This window comes from Micromesistius poutassou (genome assembly GCF_964030765.1).
Source record: "Micromesistius poutassou genome assembly, chromosome: 20".
In the NCBI taxonomy this organism is placed as follows: Eukaryota; Metazoa; Chordata; class Actinopteri; order Gadiformes; family Gadidae; genus Micromesistius; species Micromesistius poutassou.
In genome coordinates this window covers 8595400-8616008 of record NC_140290.1, presented here as the reverse complement: position 1 = coordinate 8616008, position 20609 = coordinate 8595400, and the positions used below count along the sequence as shown (strand labels likewise).

The 20609-nt window shown below is 43.5% G+C and overlaps 3 protein-coding genes across 4 annotated transcripts; all 3 read left to right on the top strand.

The window, feature by feature from the left end:
• Positions 1–1301: 1301 nt before the first annotated feature.
• Positions 1302–13462, top strand: slc9a1b (solute carrier family 9 member A1b). Its single transcript, XM_084484349.1, has 12 exons — positions 1302–1803; positions 3903–4363; positions 6596–6846; positions 7217–7434; positions 7839–8035; positions 8388–8477; positions 8846–8916; positions 9324–9488; positions 9747–9861; positions 11081–11188; positions 11757–11829; positions 12179–13462. Exons 1-12 carry the CDS (start codon positions 1566–1568, stop codon positions 12427–12429), a joined length of 2238 nt encoding a protein of 745 aa, XP_084340475.1. The 5' UTR covers positions 1302–1565; the 3' UTR covers positions 12430–13462.
• A 509-nt stretch (positions 13463–13971) lies between these two features.
• On the top strand, positions 13972–14996 carry fabp10b (fatty acid binding protein 10b, liver basic; the record flags this gene model as incomplete). The annotated part of the gene is made up of 4 exons (XM_084484839.1): positions 13972–14038; positions 14119–14291; positions 14737–14867; positions 14978–14996. 4 exons carry the CDS (start codon positions 13972–13974, stop codon positions 14994–14996), a joined length of 390 nt encoding a protein of 129 aa, XP_084340965.1.
• Positions 14997–15667: 671 nt separating this feature from the next.
• srsf10b (serine and arginine rich splicing factor 10b) lies at positions 15668–18891 on the top strand. Of its 2 annotated transcripts, XM_084484411.1 has the most exons (6): positions 15673–15806; positions 16222–16328; positions 17019–17120; positions 17443–17623; positions 17860–17913; positions 18048–18891. In XM_084484411.1, exons 1-6 carry the CDS (start codon positions 15742–15744, stop codon positions 18286–18288), a joined length of 750 nt encoding a protein of 249 aa, XP_084340537.1. In that variant the 5' UTR covers positions 15673–15741; the 3' UTR covers positions 18289–18891. The 2 variants fall into 2 exon arrangements, with proteins under 2 accessions (XP_084340538.1, XP_084340537.1); XM_084484412.1 differs by lacking the exon at positions 16222–16328 and having other exon boundaries at positions 15668–15806; positions 16477–17120.
• Positions 18892–20609: the final 1718 nt, after the last annotated feature.

The window sequence follows — 20609 nt, the reverse complement described above, 5'->3', positions numbered from 1 at the left end:
AATTTGGCTGATAAACATGAAAGGGGGGATTCGGCCGTGAGGACACACACATTGTCCCGCTGCCGGCCGAGTGCACACACTCTACAGAGGAATCCATGTGAATGGGGCGGGGGGTGAGGGAAGCTGAACTTCACCCTGAGGCTCAGACACTGAACCAATGAGATGGGACATTAAAAGACTCCCGCCGTTTCGGACAACATCAAAAGATCCTTTGGGGAACACTTTCATCCTTTTGGTTTCGGCCCAAATCAGCTGATTACGAAGAAAAAAGGAAATAAACAAACAAACAATAAACAAAATAACTTTTCTTTTTTTAAATGATGTCCATATAGAAACATGGAGCAATAAAAAAAATGTGTTTTACGAAGTCTCACATTTCAGTCATGTGATGGTGATGAATGTAAGGTGTGAACTATCTCCTGACATAAAAAAAATAACCCATGCCTGTAACGTGTGTGTGTGTGTGTGTGTGTGTGTGTGTGTGTGTGTGTGTGTGTGTGCGTGCGTGCCCTCAACCATGCAGGACAGAAGCACTTGAAAACGATTTAGTCATCTTAAATATATATTTATTTATACAGCCATCCATTGGTTTTTATGTCTGTCCTTGATGGACAGGCCCATAAAGGGATGGATAGTTGGGTGGAGAGTCAGACTGGAAGCCCAGACAGACTGCAGTGGGAAGAGGAGCCATCTAGGTGTGGGAACGGCCTGATGTTGTTATAGAGGGGGAGATTGTTTAATCAACTGTCATTCCCTTGCTACAACGTGTTGGTTTTAACGTATCTCGAACATCCTCATTCATTATTCAATTTGACAAACCGCCAAAGTTGGAAGAAATGAAAGAGAGAAGTGTGTGAGTACGGGAAGAATTCAGGCAGAAACAGTCAATATTGTGTGTGTGTGTGTGTGTGTGTGTGTGTGTGTGTGTGTGTGTGTGTGTGTGTGTGTGTGTGTGTGTGTGTGTGTGTGTGTGTGTGTGTGTGTGTGTGTGTGTGTGTGTGTGTGTGTGTGTGTCCGTCCCTCCCACGTGTCTATGCGTATATAACTTTCAGTGGTGGGGCGGGGGGCATTTTGGGCGGGAGTTGGTTCGTTCGTCGCTCCTCCGATCCAGCAGAGGTCACTTATCCCCGCTGGGTTCGGTACCCGAACCCGAACCCGGTGCAGAGTAAGACACTGCGCTCTACGTGGTGGTGCGGCTCAGTGATGCTATGCACGCTGTAAGTTTCCAGTGTGCTGGAGAGAGCCTGCTGCCGCGGTCACCAGCTGATGGGGATTTTACGCAGGACAGCGATGTAACGGATGCCGCGTAAACAGGGAAGATAACCCCCACAACAATTAAACTTCTGAGGAGCATTATAGCACTAACTTTTGGATATGATTCTTAAATGTAAAATGCCATTTGAGCCTTTGCGTAAAAGTGGGTCTTGCTGCAGGCTGCACCGCCGTCATCACTCCCCCTGCTATCCTCATCTTCGTCGGATCTCCACTTGATCTTGAGGAGGACGATCGTTTTTTGGGGGAGTTAAGGGGAGCCCGAGTGCTCACCTGTCAACACCTCCTCAGTGATGGCACTGTCTTGTCACCCGTTGGGGACGTTCCCTCAACGGCTCAGTGTTTGCGTTCTGCTGATCGTGTCTGTTGCCGCCGCATCGGCCAGTCACGACGCGCCTCAAGACGGCATTCACGATCCGACAAATGTCACCCACAAAAAAGCCTTCCCCGTCCTCTTGTTCAACTACGATCACGTGAGAACCCCCTTTGAGATCTCCCTCTGGATCCTGCTCGCACTGCTCATGAAACTTGGTGAGTATAGGAGCCTGCTCCCCCCCCTGGCACTTTAGTATTTGTTTATTGATGATGTCATATATATTTCAACGTTAGATCGAATTGCTGAACTCAACACCAACGGTATGGAAGTACCAAGTAATGACGTTTCACGAGCAGCCACATTCGCAATCTTTGTACTTAATCAATTCTGGTGACGGTTTGTTACCACCCCGCACAGCCCCACCCGGCACAAATTGTCCCAGCGCATGCACACCCACCCTTCCACCCCTCAATGTATTTGTCAGCCAGAAATAGATGGATGCATTTGCAAAGGATAACTTTGTAACTAGAGCTCTGTGTGTGTGTGTGTGTGTGTGTGTGTGTGTGTGTGTGTGTGTGTGTGTGTGTGTGTGTGTGTGTGAGAGAATTATTTGTACAACTCTTATTGTGAAAATCACTGATAATTGAGGGCTATGATGTATTTTGTTCGTGCTAGTGTTAGGAAGAATTGTCTAAAGTTCTGGCAGTTATGCATTTGGTTTTTGGCAGTTGAATTATTATTATTATTATTATTATTATTATTATTATTATTATATAGTATTTTGTATTAAAACAATTGTAAAAGTTAAAAGTAATAAAGTCAACATTAAAAGTCATTGCAGAACACTAATTACAATCAAATCTACCTATTAGAAAATGGCTGTTAATATGCCAAGAAAGAGAGACACCTTCTAAACCCTTTGCTGGAAAACGACGGGGCCCCTTAAAGGCCTCTGATTGGCTGAGCAGGGTCGTGCTCCGCTTATCATATGGCCCAGCTGTTGGCTGTCTAGGCCGCTGCGACTTCGTTCTCGCTGGTCCCTGTTTGATAACAAAGAGCGCCCTGTCGATGGACAAAGAGCGAGGGTTTGGCGTGTGGCTGTACTGACTGAACACACCACTACTGCATACATTAGCTCCACAAACCCGGTGGCTGTTTTATTAATAATGTGTCAGCCTCTGTATATGGATTTGCAGAGAATGGACAACATAGCTCAGAGGCTTTTTAATATTGCGGAGATATGACACTTCAAAACTATTTGTGGTTATCTTATCCTCTGTTGGTTTGTCTGTTATTGACTTTAATTGTTTAAGATGGAATGTTGTGTTCTGTGCCCGCAAAGCTCTAGAAATGTTCATACTTCATTTCAGTATGGAAATGAAGCCTCCTGAATTGTTTACAAGTAATGAATGGATGAACATAAAAACAGAAGGATGTTGTGGTATCAATCATTTATGAAATTAATATACCTGTACAAGCTCTAAATAACTGTCTCTTTCTCTGTCAAGGCCTGTGATTTATCTCTCCCTCTGTCTTGCATTTGGAATCATAATGGAATCATAACTGCTCTAAAGATCTGCTTTCCATTGAGTCACAACCGTTCTCCACACTGTGATGAATTATTGATTTGCCACAATATTGCATCATGTTGTTGTCCTCTTGTAAGACATCAATCGAGAGGCAATAACCGCACCATTAGAGTGAATACAGGCAGAGGCCATCAATACCTCAACACGTTGTGAGGAGGGAAGGGGGATTTGGGTTGCTGATTCATGGCTCCCTTATCTCCAGATAAATGCTGTGCAGCCTGTTTGATCATTTGGTTCGCAGTATGATTCTATGTTGACTCTGTTGAAGCGATCGCTTCTCTTCTTTTTTCCTTCTCAATCATTTCTTTCTTTCTTTCTCCAGCTGTATGCCTGTCTCTCTACCTATTTGTGTCTCTGTCTCTATGTGCTACAGTTAAAAAGCCAATTTATCTGCCTGTAAGGTGCTACTACATTATCAATGTGGATCTCTCTCCATCTAAAGTTGTACAGTAACAATGCATCTCTCTCTCTCTCTCTCTCTCTCTCTCTCTCTCTCTCTCTCTCTCTCTCTCTCTCTCTCTCTCTCTCTCTCTCTCTCTAACCAATACTCTCGCACCAACCAATACCTCTCTAAAGATCGACACTAACCCCTCACCAAAAACTCTCTCTCCCTCATTAAAATAACTACACGATCAGTTCTCACCCAAACCTCTCTCTAAAGAACTACACTAACAGACCTGACACTCTCGCTAAACATCCAAAGTACTCCTCTCTCCCCGCCCCAGGGTTCCACGTCATCCCGCGGGTCTCCCAGGTGGTGCCCGAGAGCTGCCTGCTGATCGTGGTGGGCCTGCTGGTGGGCGGCTTCATCAAGGCCATCGGGGAGAAGGCGCCCGCCCTGGACGACACCCTCTTCTTCCTCTACCTCCTGCCCCCCATCATCCTGGACGCCGGCTACTTCCTGCCCATCCGGCCCTTCACAGAGAACGTGGGCACCATCCTGGTGTTCGCCGTGGTGGGCACCCTGTGGAACGCCTTCTTCATGGGTGGCGTGATGTACGGCGTGTGCCAGCTGGAGGGCGGGCAGCTGGCCAGCGTGGACCTGCTGTCCTGCCTGCTGTTCGGCTCCATCGTGTCGGCCGTGGACCCCGTGGCGGTGCTGGCGGTGTTCGAGGAGATCCACATCAATGAGCTGCTGCACATCCTGGTGTTCGGCGAGTCACTGCTCAACGACGCCGTCACCGTGGTGAGGAGGAGGGGGAGGAGGGAGGGTGAAAGGGTGGCGATTTTTTGTGGCATTCGAGAAAGTAGAGTGTGCACGATGGATGTGGTTCTCAAAATCCCACCATGAGAGCCACATCCGTCGTGCGAATTCTACTTTTTCACCATTGGTGAAAACAACCACCTTGATGATCCTTCGATGTCGGCTCTTCCTATCATCGTGAAGCAGGATTCACAAGGCATGGGATTCTAGAATCCCATCCCTCTAAGTGATAGGGAACGTGAGCTGGGTTTAGACTGTGACACAGGTTGGTTACACCTATAGTGAAAACCACCACCTTGAAGGCCACATGCAGTGTGCGGACTCTACTCTTTCGCAATTGGTGCAAACAGCCACCTTGCATTTTTGCCCCACTTGCAAATAATGTGTGGTGAGATCTCCTTCTACCTCAGGGCGGTCTTTTTCCCAATTTCTACCACAGCTATATTTATTTCCACAAACACCTCTTTTCTTCCTTGACTTTGGTCATGAAATGGTTGCCAGGTAGTTCTTTTCAGAGTAAAATACAGATCAATTTGTGTTAATTTGTTCTGTTATGATTGTATTCAAGGCCCTTTTCTACCTCCTTTTGTTTCGCTATGACGAGGACTATCTATCTAGGAGGGATCAACCCGAGTCATTCAGAACGGATGCACACACACTCTCACCCTCATTCACACACACATCCTGTCAGTTCCCTTCTAGCAACAGCTGAACAGCTGTCAGGCAATTCTCAGTCACACACTGCAGCAGTTTCTTCTCATACGTGTCATGATTTGTTTTAATAAGCAAGCATATTGTCCGGGATCTTAGGCAAATCCGCCATCTGAGAAAATATTATCATCAAGATTGCAGAGAAACATTCTCTTATCGTGTTTATGTAACCGCCTACTTATTTGTTCGGAGCTGTAGAGGGCTATTGTGCTTTGTGACCGTATTTGAGTTTGGCACCAGGATGCAATGCATGTTTAGGCTGTTGATAATGAGTCCGCCCACATACATAGCCAGGAAGTCACATGTCCATCCCTGACCTTTCATTGGTCTCCAGGGACGTAGTCTCTCTGAATGTTCCTAGACTACACACATAGTCTTACCACATGACTCCAATAGGCCTGGGTGGCTTCGTTAAAACAAGTCCAGCATAAGCACGGGACAGGATGTGTAGTGGTCTCGGTCTACTGTTTAACTCCCAGCCCGAGGATTCTGTGGTTGGTCCCTGAAGTCTGCATCCTTGAGCAGGATGACTAACCCCTGCAGTCTCATTATTTAATTGGATGAAGGCGTCATTGCTAAATGACAACATTTTTATTTGGGCTTCTAAGTCTTTAAAGGCTGAGTTCCGTTGACTGCGTTCTTTAAATGTTGCTCAGGAGAATTAATTAAACCGGTTCTTCAGAATATGCCTTCCACTTTTTCCACCTAAATGAATTGTTGGTTTATGTTAAATGAGTTTCCAGACATAAAGCGCTTTTAGTATATATCATCGCTGTTCATTTCCGCACTTCATTGGATAACGAACTTCCCTAGACAGAGAGAGGTTGACTACACAGGAAGTTAAAAAAAACAGATTAATCTTGGGCCTTCGTACAAAAGGTTGAAAGGTCTTCTCTTTCGAATGTTGAATTGGTTCTGCTTGTGTTTGGAGGTTTCCCAGAATGTCTATTCTATTCTTAGGCCAGGCTTCATTGGGGTTTTTCTGCTAGGCTGCCTGTCCGGGGTGAAAACGGCAGCATCACATGGTCATTCTGTACGAGGACTCTGGAGTACAATCTGGTATTGGAACACACAGTGGTGCAATAGATGGAAGGAATCGAAAGTTGCCAAGGCATACAAATCTGTAATAAGTAATGCAATTATTTACTAGTGGTTAGTGTATTTCTTTAGAGAGCGGTATTGGTGAGTGGTTAGTGCAATTTCAAGTATGAGCTCTCAATATCTGAACACAATGGGCCATAATAATGAAACTCCTGTTGCTTATCACCCATTGGCCAGTTAAGGACAACAGCCACTGATTGGCAAAACAGTAAGAATTGAGCAATCAGCCCTAGTTGTTTAACTGAAAAGCCACTAATCAAACAGAGAGTATTGACGTTAGCGATTGGTTGAATCTCAACCAAATCCGCATCTGATTGGCTCTGCAGAGCACAGAGTCATGAAACAAGTGATTAAAGTGACCTTGTGTTTCTAAGCTGTGTGTCCCCCCCCCCGTCCTCCCAGGTCCTCTACCACCTGTTCAAAGAGTTCTCCGCCGTCGGCACGGTGACGGTGCTGGACGGCGTGCTGGCGGTGGTGTGCTTCTTCGTGGTGTCCCTCGGCGGTCTGCTGGTGGGCGCCATCTACGGCGTCCTGGGCGCCTTCACGTCACGCTTCACCTCCCACACGCGCGTCATCGAGCCGCTCTTCGTCTTCCTCTACAGCTACATGGCCTACCTCTCGGCCGAGGTCTTCCACCTCTCCGGCATCATGTCGTGAGTACCGTGTGGCAGTTTGGGGATTACCACAATAAAAGTCCCCGTGAGCAGAGCGAGGAGAAGAATCAAGGTCCTTATGGGCAAAATAATTCACTAAATAGTATATAACTATATAGTATATACTATATAGTTCAACGCAAGAAGAAGGCAAGGAACCTCAATGCTTTTTACACTGGACTCCACACTGCCTCCTATTGGCTGATGGCGGCACAGCACACAGTAAACTGGAAAAGTTGACTTAAAGTTAGTTTAAGTAAACCTTGAGAAACATGTACATGAACAACTTCAACGTTTATGTTAAAGGAAGGTTAATAATAGAACAAACAATCATCTCCGTCTCCTGAATGGTTTTCCATCTCGCCTCCAGCCTGATTGCGTGCGGGGTGACGATGCGACCCTACGTGGAGGCCAACGTCTCCCACAAGTCTTACACCACCATCAAGTACTTCCTGAAGATGTGGAGCAGCGTGAGCGAGACCCTCATCTTCATCTTCCTGGGCGTGTCCACGGTGGCCGGCCCCCACGCCTGGAACTGGACCTTCGTGGTGGTCACTGTCATCCTGTGTCTGGTGTCGCGCGTCATGGGTGAGCAACGTTGTTTTTTTTTTTATATATGTTCCGTGTTTTTTTTTTTCTAATTTGTTTGTGAGGCTGGGTCGTGTCTAATGAGTTTAAGGTCTGTAGTTATAAATGATGATTTTATTTCGTTTGTCGTTGTTAAAGTGATCATTTTGATGCTTCAGCATTACGTTTTGCTCAGTAAAAGTCCTTTGCAGAGAGGGGGACGGTTTGAGGTTTCTAAAATAAAAGTCCTTAGCAGGAAGGGGGGCACAGTTGGGGGATTCCAAGAAATAGTCCTTTGCAAGATAAAAGTCCCATGCTGAGGGAAAAAAGTTCAGGGTTTAGAAAGTAAAAGTCTTAAGCAGAGGAAGACAGAAAATACATTTTGATCAAGCTAATTTTCTGGGTTAATCTTTGACTCTTTTCAGGGGTGATTGGCCTTACATATGTAATTAACAAATTCCGCATCGTCAAGTTGACGAAGAAGGACCAATTCATCGTGGCGTACGGCGGCCTGCGAGGGGCCATCGCCTACTCCCTGGGCTTCCTGCTGCCCAACCACCACATGAAGACCCTGTTCCTGACTGCTATCATCACCGTCGTCTTCTTCACCGTCTTCGTCCAGGTGAGCGAGAGAGAGCTACTAGTACAGAGTTAGCCTTTAGTCAGAGAACGATCTGGTTTTTGTTTTTGTTTTTTTGTAACAATGAAAATTGGGCGTTCAATTGAAAATAAATAGTTTGTTGGTTTTATTTTTTCTCGGAATACCGAAATATTCGTAGTATTCGTAGTACGTAGGATTCTACATTGTTTATAGAAAATGGTCAAAAATAACATGGATGTTTTAGAGAAGGAGTGGACGGGGTGGATACAGTGGGCGGCTAGCTGGTGTTTCTATATGTTCTAGGTCTAGGAGCTACAGCAGGGCATGAATAACGTGTGGTTACACCTCTTAACATGGGTGGTGGTGTTCTCAGGGCATGACCATCAGGCCTCTTGTGGAGCTGCTGGCCGTGAAGAAGAAGAAGGAGACCAGGAGGTCCATCAACGAGGAGATCCACACCCAGGTCAGAGAGAAGGAACCATTACCATCATAATAATGATGATGATGATGAATATTATGTTTCTTTTAATATATTTTAGAATATGAAAATATATTAATAAGAATTTGTATAACAAATTCTAACAATAAGTATAAAACTTTATATATATTTAAAGCTCCAAGTGCCCAATAAAATAGAATATAAACCATGAGAAGAAAACAAACATTGACATTTATAATGTAGCGGACACTAATCAATAGTGGCTTTCAAATGAGTCTGAGTAAGATCAAAACATACAATCCATATTGGTGTAACTTAATACCTCCTTGTTGTGCTTTGGTTCCTGTTATCTTCTCTGATGATTAATAATTGATAAACAATGTCTCCATTAGTTCCTGGACCACCTCCTGACGGGCATCGAAGGAGTCTGTGGACACTACGGACATCATCACTGGAAAGACAAGTAGGTGTTTGCTATTGCCATCACCCATCCTCTACCATGCACAACTTGTACTGTTCTGCAGACTTCTCAACCACTCTTTAGTGATCTCAGAAGTCTGTCTTTAGCGTTCTCCACAAACATGGACATGAAGATGGTGCAGTTAGTTTAGAATTATCTTTTTTTATCTTATCTTAGTTTAGCTTAACTTCATTTATTTAAGCTGAACTTATATCATATATAAGAGATAACTTAAGCTATCTTAGCACTGTTTATTTTTGCTTGTTACTATAACTACTATAACCTAACCTTACCTTTTAACTTAATTTAGCTTCATTTAAATACATGTAGCTTTTTAATTCACTTTATTTAAATCCTGACCTGTACCTCTGATTTATCTTCCTTTAAACACCCGTTGCCCCACCCTCCAGGCTGAACCGCTTCAACAAGACGTACGTGAAGCGCTGGCTGATCGCCGGGGAGCGCTCCATGGAGCCCCAGCTCATCTCCTTCTACAACAAGATGGAGATGAGGCAGGCCATGATGATGGTGGAGAGCGGCAGCTCGGCCAAGCTGCCCGGCCTCATATCCATGCAGTAAGAGAGAGAGAGACACACTATTTTGAGTTGAAGATGGAGTTTGTATGTGGAAGGCTGCAGCAATTATGCTATCTTAGCTTATGAATGTGATTTACTTTAAGAGATAACACTATATTATTAAGGTGTTACAGCAGCAAAAGAACAGATAAGATGGATGTTGATGTTGAGGGGATATATATATATATATATATATATATAAGGTTTGTTTTCTCACTTTTGTGTGTGTGTGTGTGTGTGTGTGTGTGTGTGTTGCAGGAACATCCAGCCCAAAGTGGAGTCCCGGGGCAGAACGATACCCAAGATCTCTAAGGGCCGAGAGGAGGAGATCCGGAGGATTCTGCGGTCCAACCTGCAGCAGACCAAACAGAGGGTGGGTCATAATGTGTTGTCATTCAGATGAATACCTAGGTATGAATATTGATTCAATTCAAGATGGAGATGGAAACATTTGAACTCTTATCTTTGATTTGAGATTTAGAGAGAGAGAGAGAGAGAGAGAGAGAGAGAGAGAGAGAGAGAGAGAGAGAGAGAGAGAGAGAGAGAGAGAGAGAGAGAGAGAGAGAGAGAGAGAGAGAGAGAGAGAGAGAGAGAGAGAGAGAGAGAGAGAGAGAGAGGATTTAGAAACTAGACGACCAAAATGTACGCACCCTCTCTGCTCCTTAACCTCGATTTGTTTCTCTGCCTCTATCCGAACCAATCAGGGGAGATTGGTCCGGAGAATCAATTGACAGGCAAGATTGATTCTCTGAGACAATCAGGGAAGAGATGCACTGATTGGTCAGAAATGAGCAAAGTCCAGTGTAAATAAACAAAATTGGCTCGCTTCTCAAAGCACTTTAATCATAATAGCTAGCTCACCCATTGTTATGACATTCTAACAAATTACACTTAAATAATAGCTTTACATTGAAAAATTTGCTTGATAATTAACAACCATATCAAAGATGATGTCACAGATGGCAAAGATGGCACAGATATTAAGAAATTCATTTTCCAAGAATCAGCCGCACCGACCAGTGAAAACCAGTATTAACTAATATGACCAGAAAACAATCTTTGCACTTAATTGTTTTGTTTTGCAGCACCTCTGCATGAATGTTGAATGTGTTTTCGCTCAGGGACTGCAAGACGTAAACGGACAACACAAGAAATCACCCCAAAAAAAAAGGGGTTTCCATGGAAGTGATCCCATCCAAAAATAGTGTTCAGTTTCGTTACATCTTCAGGGGGGTCCCTATCTTGCCTTGCCTGTTTCTCGCTAATGTGCTTTGTTGTGTCATCTTGAAATCTTTAAAAAAAAAAGATCCCAGACAACAAGTGTCCATTAAAAAAATGTGTATTTCCATCATGAAGTTCCTGCACTGTCTGAAACCGTAATAGAGAGTAAAACACAGAGACCTGTGAGACCATAACTTGCCTCTCTGCACAGTGTTGTATATGGCAGAGCTTTTTGCTGTGGAGTGATGTTCACTCATGAGGAATGTGTAGCCCATGCTTGTTGTGACTTGACCATGTTCCACCTTTTCATCGCCACCCGTTTATTCTGTAACCACTAACCCCCCCCTCTGTCCCCCCCCGTCTGTCCTCAGCTGCGGTCGTACAGCCGCCACGACCTGTTCGCGGACCCCTTCGAGGACATGAACGAGAACCTCAGCGAGATGCGCTTCCGGAAGCAGCGGGTGGAGATGGAGAGGAGGGTACGTCACGGCATGAATGAAGAGTGAAATGCTGAAGAGCTGTTGTTGTGCTACATGTTCCCCATCCCTACAGCGGATTGGTGGGTACAGCTAGAGGAGGGAAACTGTGCTACAGACAAACTGTCTTTTAACCTGATGACCAAACCTTTTAATTCATTTTATGTTCATTATCTTTGATTGTGGCAATGGAAAGGCTAAATTGCATGAGGATCTTGGCACTTATTTCTATGAACGTCTTTACTGTACCGACACAATATATTGTTATTTCTCTTTCGTCTGACAAATGTAATTATTGTAATTTGCTTTGGATAAAAGCGTCTGCCCTAAATGTACATGTAAATGGGTCAGTTTGTCTCAATATTTTCACTAAGTATCATTATCTTTTGGATTGTGGTGGTTGTTTTATGTTGTTGTTGTTTAACGATCCATTTGTAAGCTAACCAGTAGTGTGTGTGTGTGTGTGTGTGTGTGTGTGTGTGTGTGTGTGTGTGTGTGTGTGTGTGTGTGTGTGTGTGTGTGTGTGTGTGTGTGTGTGTGTGTGTGTGTGTGTGTGTGTGTGCATATATAGATGAGTCACTACCTCACCGTGCCCGCCAACCGACAAGAGACCCCGCCGGTGAGGAGGGTCCGCTTTGAGTCAGGTGAGACACTCGCTACCACGGTACCGAGGCATGTAACATGTCTCCGCAGTTTGTATTCCCAATGTCATTCCTCTATTGTGAAGGAATTGGCCTTATAATATACCTTTTGTGTAGGGAATATATGAAATATTACCTACCTAATATTACTTAGAAAGGGAATAATCATAAGCAAATAACCAAAACATCCTTAAAATGTTTTTCAAAGTGTCTCTCTTGTGGCAACCTGACTAGATAAATAACCTTAAAGACTACGACCCCTTGAATATTGGCAGTTGGTATCTTTATTGGTACACCAGACTACACTTGATAGTGACATCGATATGTTTCTGATTATGCGTGTCTTCACCAGACGACCAGGACTACACTTCCAGAGAAAGTTCCGGCATCAGGGCTCGCAACATCGGCCCCACCTCCTCTTCCTCCGATGCCATCAGCGTATTGGACGAATCCCCTCCTCTGAGGCCCAATCGGAGGAGCGATGGCGGGGCCAGGCGGAGCGCGGAACACGGAGACCAAGCGACGGACGGCGACGACGCGGAGGAGGAGACGGGAGAACCGCAGACGCAACCGCGACGTGTCAGCGACCCCGGTCCGAACTAGCACAAACTACGGAGGATAGAACTACTTTTTATCGGGACGACTCGACAAAAGCACATCTCCAACTGAACCCGAACGTGGCGGACGCGTTCGGGCCTCCTGCTGATCGAGTTTATTTGAAAACATCACAGAAAAGCGACATCTTTCTCAGACATTTACATAAGACGATTATTTTTGGTGTTGTTGTCATATTTAAATTATTTGCCAGTGTATCCGTTCATTACATTTTCACACGTTTTAATATTTTATACTGAAATACGTGCGATGAAAATAAGTTAAAGAATGTATGAAAAAGTGCTTTGTCATTGTTACTGTGACTTAAATATCACACTGCTTCCTAATCAGAGATGTCTGAACGGTGTCTTAGCAAACTAACACTCCTTTCTAACAATGTTTTAAACATTGTGGTCTTCAAGCAACGCCTGAGGTTTAGTTGCTCGATGTCGTTCCCCACACATGGCACAGATATTAAGAAATTCATTTTCCAGGAATCAGCCGCACCGACCAGTGAAAACCAGTATTAACTAATATGACCAGAAAACAATCTTTGCACTTAATTGTTTTGTTTTGCAGCACCTCTGCATGAATGTTGAATGTGTTTTCGCTCAGGGACTGCAAGACGTAAACGGACAACACAACACAAAAAAAAAAGGGGTTTCCATGGAAGTGATCCCATCCAAAAATAGTGTTCAGTTTCGTTACATCTTCAGGGGGGTCCCTATCTTGCCTTGCCTGTTTCTCGCTAATGTGCTTTGTTGTGTCATCTTGAAATCTTAAAAAAAAAAAGATCCCAGACAACAAGTGTCCATTAAAAAAATGTGTATTTCCATCATGAAGTTCCTGCACTGTCTGAAACCGTAATAGAGAGTAAAACACAGACCTGTGAGACCATAACTTGCCTCTCTGCACAGTGTTGTATATGCCAGAGCTTTTTGCTGTTCGCAGATATTTGCTTTAAAATGTATTGTTTTTGTGTGCCAAAGACACTTTTTATATTAAAGTGAATATTCTGATGCCAATTGTGAATTTATTTGTCAAATGAAAAGAAAAAATACTTTACAGAAGTGTCTACCTTGAATAAAGATGGCTGTCTTTGTTTCTGCAATAATGAATTGATAATACTCGCTTCACAATTCTGCATCAACCTAATGTAGAGATAGAGATAGTCTTGTAATTAATTTAAGAACATATTTCACTTTTTTTTAATTAATGGGCCACCTGTTAACCAACATGTAGCCTATTAAAATGTAACCAAGCCAAGCCGGCTTGAAAGTGAAAACATTTGTTAAAGTCAAGCTCAAGTCATTATGTCTCTTCTCCACTCCTCCTGTTTCAACAGCTGAACGGGTAGCCAAGTAGTTGAGGGGGAAAGTAAGTACTGCCGTGGTCCCCCCTGGGATTTAGTGTATGAATAACAGGGACTTCGAAATACCCAACATGCCAACCATACGTGCGTTTGTTTGTACGAGCTCCGCAACGACATGGACAACACAGTATCGACAGGCTGCATATGATCATCACCAGTATAGCAAACCAACCCCAAGCATGGACTTCAACGGAACCTGGAAGGTGTATTTTGATGACAATTTGGAAGGGTTTATGAAAGCAATGTGTAAGAAACGCCGTTGGTCGATTTTTTTTATTTTCTTTTATAATATCGTTGTTTAACTTTTGTTTGCTTTTATTTGAAAGCTGTACCTGAGATGATGATCAAAATGTCCAAGGACGTGAAGCCGGTGACCGTCATAAAGCAGAACGGCCCTGACTTCACCATCGAGGTGAAGACGCCCATGCGCACCAACGTCAACTCCTTCAGCCTGGGGAAGGAGACGGAGATCACAGCTATGGATGGGAGGAAGTTCAAGGTAGGGCTATACGATTAGTTATTTTGTTATTACTAGTATGTACTTAATTGATCACTTGGGCGAGAGGAGGGAATCGAAACAGCAGCAAATTTAATAAATGCAATACAAAATACAAAATAAATTATATATCAGTATAGCTAGATCAATGAAATAAACTAATAAAGATGAAATAATATTAAAAAGGCAAAGATGATGGAAACATCTCAGTTCTAGTCCTCCCTGCCTCTTGAGAAGTTATACAGCCTTTATAAAACACAAGTAGTGTGTGAACTATAGCATATTGTTTAATGTTTATTTCTTGCATACCAAACATTGGTATATTTCTCTCTTTACAGTCATTTCTTTCTATGTTTTTTGTATTCTCTTTCATTCAACCATCTTCAATATTTTCACCATTCTTCATGTATCTGTGAATGATTGAATGAATGAATGAATGAATGACCAGTGTACAGTCAGGGAAGAGGATGGGAAGCTGGTGTTCGAAACAGACAAGTTCGTCTCTGTTCGTGAAATCCAAGGAGAGGACATGGTGGAAGTAGGATTCATTTTGATAAATTCAATGATCAATGCATCAATGTTCTTTTTTTTTTTAAGTCCACGTAAAGTATTACGAAGGCGTAATCTATAGATTGAAGTTTCTCCTCCTCTCTGCAGACGGTGACAGCTGGTTCGGCGTGCCTCATCAGAAAAAGCAAGCGGGTCTGATGAACCTCGGCAACACCCACTATGGCCACCAGATGGGGTTAAAGCCTTCCTCAAACGACATTGAATTATTTGAAGCAAATAAAAAAGTTATTCTGATCCTGGTCATACTGTTTCGGTATGTTTCACTGTTGGTGTCTAATGTTTAATATTTTAGACGATGCTTTTCTTTTATAAACATGATCATGGGGTTGTTAATGGGATGAGACAAGTCTAACAGGGATGGTGGTGTTTTTTGGTGGGTTCCAGCACGTTCATAGTTCACGGTAATGACAGGATTCAGTAAGGGGGGGCAGAAGAGAGCGGAGATAGATATGGAAGTACCGCAGTGAAACTCAATGAAAACAATCAGTGCAACTACGGGATAACGGACCACTGGCAGAAACAGGGGGACGGACGTATCAACAGAGACCTAATAGGCTACATACATCAACAACAACAACAACAACAACAACAGCAACAACCCAAATATATTACTTATTACTAATCTATACCATACATAATTTTGCTTTTATTCCATTTAATATGTTACTGGCAAGCTTGGCTCTTTAAGAATTGACGGGGGAATAACTGTTTCAAAGGGGACAATAAAATACATTTGAAGGTACAGCCCTGAAGCGAGGGGCGCTGTCGTTCTACTCGATGAGAGGTCGCGCCTGCGCAGTAGTAGCTTTGTCTACTTGTCAATGCTGCTAATCGCTTGTTTGAGGAACGACTCCCGATTTCCAAGCAAACCATCTTTTGACACATGGCTAGATACATGAGGCCGCCGAACACGTCACTTTTCGTCAGAAATATTTCTGATGAATCCAGGTGAGTCGACAATCCATTGCACCCTGACGTATTCATCCCGCCAGATAGTAAATATCTGGTTAGCTCTTGCTAACTTGGCTAGCCTGTGCGTGTGTTTGTGTGTATGTGTGTAGATCTCTAACCAAAACCAAACCACTGTGGCATTGCACTAACTTCACGGATCAATGTGTTTAAGGTTAACATGAAATTTAACTGATTGATAAACTAAAAAGGAAGCAAACAAGTGTTTGTATTGGCCAAGAAACGGTGAACCTATAACGACGAGATATACTCGTGTCGTCGTATATAAGCCAGGGTCATGCAATGGAGAGCGCCAACGCTGTTTGAATCCCCGATCTCTCTTCCAAGTTGTACACATCTCATAACACATCTTACACATTGTCAGATGAGTCAAACTTGTATCTATGGTGTTCAGGCCTGAGGATTTACGCCGTGAGTTTGGCCGCTATGGGCCCGTAGTGGACGTCTACGTCCCACTTGACTACTATACACGTCTGCCAAGAGGATTTGCATACATTCAATATCCTTTCTGAAACCTGTAAAAAAAAAAATGAACAACCTTCTATGAATTTGTTTGTGTATGGTAAGCTATAATACTACTATGTGTGTAGATGTATGTTACTGTGATTTCTATGAACATCTAACCTGGATTTTTCTGTTGTTGCTTTAGAAAAAGTAAAAGCATCCAGTTGTGGACACCGTCACCACACAAAGTTACAAAGACCCCATGTAAAATTAACGCTAAAGCAAAGTCACAAAGACCCGCAGGATATCAAAACGACAAGACAAAGCATAGAAAGGGGAAGAGGTTGAAATACAAAGATTTTAAAGCATGAAGAGGAAAAGTAAAGTGCATGGAGCCAAGAATTCGAAATGGTGGCAAAGATTTGGCGAGAAAGCAAAGAGGTAAAAGAGGAGAAGCAGAAAGTCGTAAACGGTGTAAAGAACAAGATGAAGCTCAAGCTGGTTAAGGTAACAAGCTTCATTCCCTTTGTATCCTCCCAAGAACCTCAAACGATTTGACAAGACAGAAAAATTATCAGTTTGACATGTTGGACCAAAGTAACTGTTTCCCTGCTATCATGCTCTCACTCATGTAATTGGCCGACAAAAACCCCTGGGGCTTTGTGTTCTGATTTTCCGCCAAAAATTCATCTGTATCAGAAATGTATTTGGAGAAAATGCACAAAATCCTTAACCGCAGTAGCACATTCGAAGACATCCGTGATGCCGAAGACGCCCTGCACAGCCTTGACAGGAAATGGGTGTGTGGTCGACAGATCGAAATCCAGTTCGCACAGGGCGATAGGAAGAGTAAGAAGTCTTTTAATTCATGGTTTTGTTTTGTGGTTCAAATGTATGTAGAATATTTAAACAAATACCTTAAAGGTGACTTATTATTCCACCAAGTGTGAGTGTGATTAGCCGTTACAAGCCATTTTCAAAATCGACCTCTTCTGACATCACAAGTGGGCATGTCAACCTTGATGTATGACGGATAGATGAGCAACGTTTGTTACAGTCCAATCACATCTAATCACACTCACACCTGGTGGTACAATATGTCACCTTTTTATGAAGTGATATTCATGCAGTACTGAAACATAAGTTTGAAGTAACCGTGTTTTGGCGGTAGCTCCAGGACAGATGAAGTCCAAGGAGAGGAGCTCGCCAGGCCGCTCCTCGTCGCGGTACGACGACGAATCCGAACGCGGCGGCGGTCGTCGCCGGCGATCGCGGAGCCGCAGCTACGAGCGCTACCGGTCCCGAAGCCCCTCCCACGAACGCCGGCCCCGCCGCCCAGAAAGCCCCCGGGAGTGAGTGGACCAGAAGCACCTAGTCAACCATCTGTTGGTCTCCTCAAAACGCTGGCAGTGGATCGATCGATAGATCAATGTATTTTGTGTGTGTGTGTGTTTTAAAGAAAGAGATTCAGTGGTCAAATGCCGCAAAACAGGTTCTTATGGTTGAGCAGATACTGTCGGCGGTGACTCTTGTACCACAATGACAAAAATAGTAAATTAACAACCTCTTTTTATGTCTCTATTTTTAGATCTCGCGGACGAATGTACGCAGCGCGGAGGAGCAGAAGCAGGGAAGACGAGAGGTGAGTCTTCCGGGTTCTCGTACTTTTTAAACAAACGTCGTCCAACCTCTCCATTATTCCAGTTTGGGCTGTTCAACTCCTACACTGGAAGACCGCTGTCACAGAGCCGTCGTAACTGCCGCCTTCCTCCCCAGGTACAAGACGCGGCCCCGGAGGGAGTCCAGGGGCCGGTCCCGCTCCCGCTCCAAGTCCCCCACTCCCAGAGACGAGGGCTACCAGGGTGCCCCGTCCCACGACCCGCGAGACACACGCGACCCGCGGGACACTCGCGACCCGAGGGACATGGGCCGCCGGTCCCGTACGCCGTCCCGCTCCGTCTCCCGGTCGCGCTCCCGATCCCGGTCGTGGGCCGGCCGCAAATCGGGGGGACACTAGATCGAATCCCCTCACCCCCATCCCACCCCCAGATCCTTGCGGTCCGTTAGGACATAGAGGGTAGGTTAACGTTGTGGAATGTGTGTCACAAAATCTTTTTTTTGTGTTTTTTTTTCCATTAAAAAGGGATTATCTTGTCACGCACCAAACCCGTTTTGGGGGGAACATACTTGTTGGTGACATTTTGTTTTCATTTATGTTTTTTTTTTGGCCCATTGTTCTCTCAAATTGAGCATTTGTCTTTTTTTCTCGCTTGGCCGAAAATCTGTCAGTCTTGAGGGGGTTTCTCAAGAATCATGCATTGGTAGCTCTCCGGTAGTGTTTTGTAAATTAATTAACCAGTTGGAATGTCCCCCCCCCCTTTGCCTTTTTGTTATATGCAGGTTGGTTCCAAAGTGCTATACAATATAACCTATGATGTGTGGTTCTTGCAGTAGCGGTTGAGTTTGTGTTTGTCTATCGATATGAAACCAACAATACTGGTTGAAAAGTTTTACTTTTTTTGTAAGAACATGTCATTTTATATACAGTTTGTTTCTGTTTAAAAACGTCTTGTTATGCGTTTTATTTTTCTTTAATCGGAAATAAAATAAGTTATGACAATTAAAATTTGTTTACTAGACTTTCTTTCTTTCACTTCATGATGGGGTTACACATTTTGGTTCACGTTCTGCTCTCCCAAACTTCGATCCTTAAGGTTTCATGTTTATTAGGAACAAACAAAACTCACACGTTATGGGCTCAACCCTAACCTAAAGCAGATATGCTTACAAAAGTCTCATGGTCTATTTTACCAACCCAAATCAAATAAATTGACATTTATAATTATTAGGTTTATACTATATTGATCATTGCAGTGCCTGTATAGCCGGATAAGTTCACCCCAGCTTTAAGGGAGTGAAAGTGGTCTCACAGCTGGGATAAATATTCTTGAATAGGGAAAAAAATCAGTCATTCCTGATTCCTTTCACATCACTAGCTTTTGATCACTATATTTATAGACGAGATGTATAGCGTTTGAATTGACGTTAATGAAACACCACTGTCTGCAGCTGAGAGGTGCAAATTAATTATGGATGCGACCAATTTATCATTGCCTTGCAAAAAAAGGAAAAACATTCATCAAATAGGATTGTTGAGGAATGAAATGTGATGTTATTATCTAATATTTTGGCATTTTCTCCTGGAAATAAGTGATATTGACAAAAATTGTCACATTAAATTAAGGACAGAATATGTAGGTGCTACCACATCTCATCCCATGCAGTGAATCTTAATTTTTTTGGTTTGACTTGTAATTCTTCATTTTTTATCAAATTCTTGATGCTGTTATATAACATGTTGTTTGACCCTTGTGTATAGGGGTTTCTACAAGACTAAAGAATAATGCTATATTATATAAGAAACACACTCTTTCCTCTACTAATTTCCTGTGGGCCCCATAATTTGCCTTATTGGAATTACACTGCTAGTCATGTTGAAAAAATTATTGATTTGTATTGCCTGTCACGGTGACCTTGTCTGCCATTGAGAATTTCTATATGGATAGAGCTGAACCCATATACGCCATACAGCTATTTCATCCATTAATCACCCTGAAAATCGACTAAACAACTATGACACCACTGTGGATAAGGTCTATACAGCTGGATTGGTTTCCATCGCTTCAGGGAACACTGGGATATGATGCACACTCTGGTACGGAGTTAGGCTGTTTGACTAAGAGGCGAAAGGTACTGAGTTCAATCCCCAATGCACGCTGGCCTGTAGGCATCCTTGAGCAAGACGCCACTAACCCCTACCTGCTCCTTAATGACGTGATGTATCTGACATGACGATGACTGAAATGTATGTATCCCCCTGTACCCCAAACCCAATGTATGTCTGTTGTCATCTATGTCAAATGTACAAGTGTCTTTTATGTATGTTCTTTATGTGCATATGATGAGGAATGAGATGAGAAATTATGAAAGGAAACTAAAAACTGAAAAATAATTTCCCTGAGGGAGCAACTAATAAACAAACTAACTAACCACATAGTTCTTCCACACGAAGAGTTCAGAGGTCACAGGGGTCACAAGCGTGTGGCGACCCCTGGTTCTGCCGTTCAGCACCCACCTCGGCCGGGTCTGTGTGGAGGGCATAGACAACAAACGATTTCATATTTGGTAGTACATTCTGTTGTCTGAGATGAACCACCCACGCCATGAACCCCCCTGTTATCCAGTTCACCCCCCCAGAGGGCGAATGGAAAAAGAACACAGCATTGATTTAGCGAGATGGCTTCTATAAGTCAACAGAAGCATTGCAAAGGACCGGGG

Excerpts from the sequence above, each read along its gene's own strand:
- slc9a1b (XM_084484349.1), top strand. The coding sequence starts at position 1,566 with ATGGCACTGTCTTGTCACCCGTTGGGGACGTTCCCTCAACGGCTCAGT. Across the intron at positions 8,478-8,845 it reads ACGAGGAGATCCACACCCAG|TTCCTGGACCACCTCCTGAC; the intron begins GTCAGAGAGAAG and ends TGTCTCCATTAG. Across the intron at positions 8,917-9,323 it reads CATCATCACTGGAAAGACAA|GCTGAACCGCTTCAACAAGA; the intron begins GTAGGTGTTTGC and ends CCCACCCTCCAG.
- srsf10b (XM_084484411.1), top strand. The coding sequence starts at position 15,742 with ATGGCTAGATACATGAGGCCGCCGAACACGTCACTTTTCGTCAGAAAT. Across the intron at positions 16,329-17,018 it reads AGGATTTGCATACATTCAAT|TCGAAGACATCCGTGATGCC; the intron begins ATCCTTTCTGAA and ends GCAGTAGCACAT. Across the intron at positions 17,624-17,859 it reads CGCCCAGAAAGCCCCCGGGA|ATCTCGCGGACGAATGTACG; the intron begins GTGAGTGGACCA and ends CTCTATTTTTAG.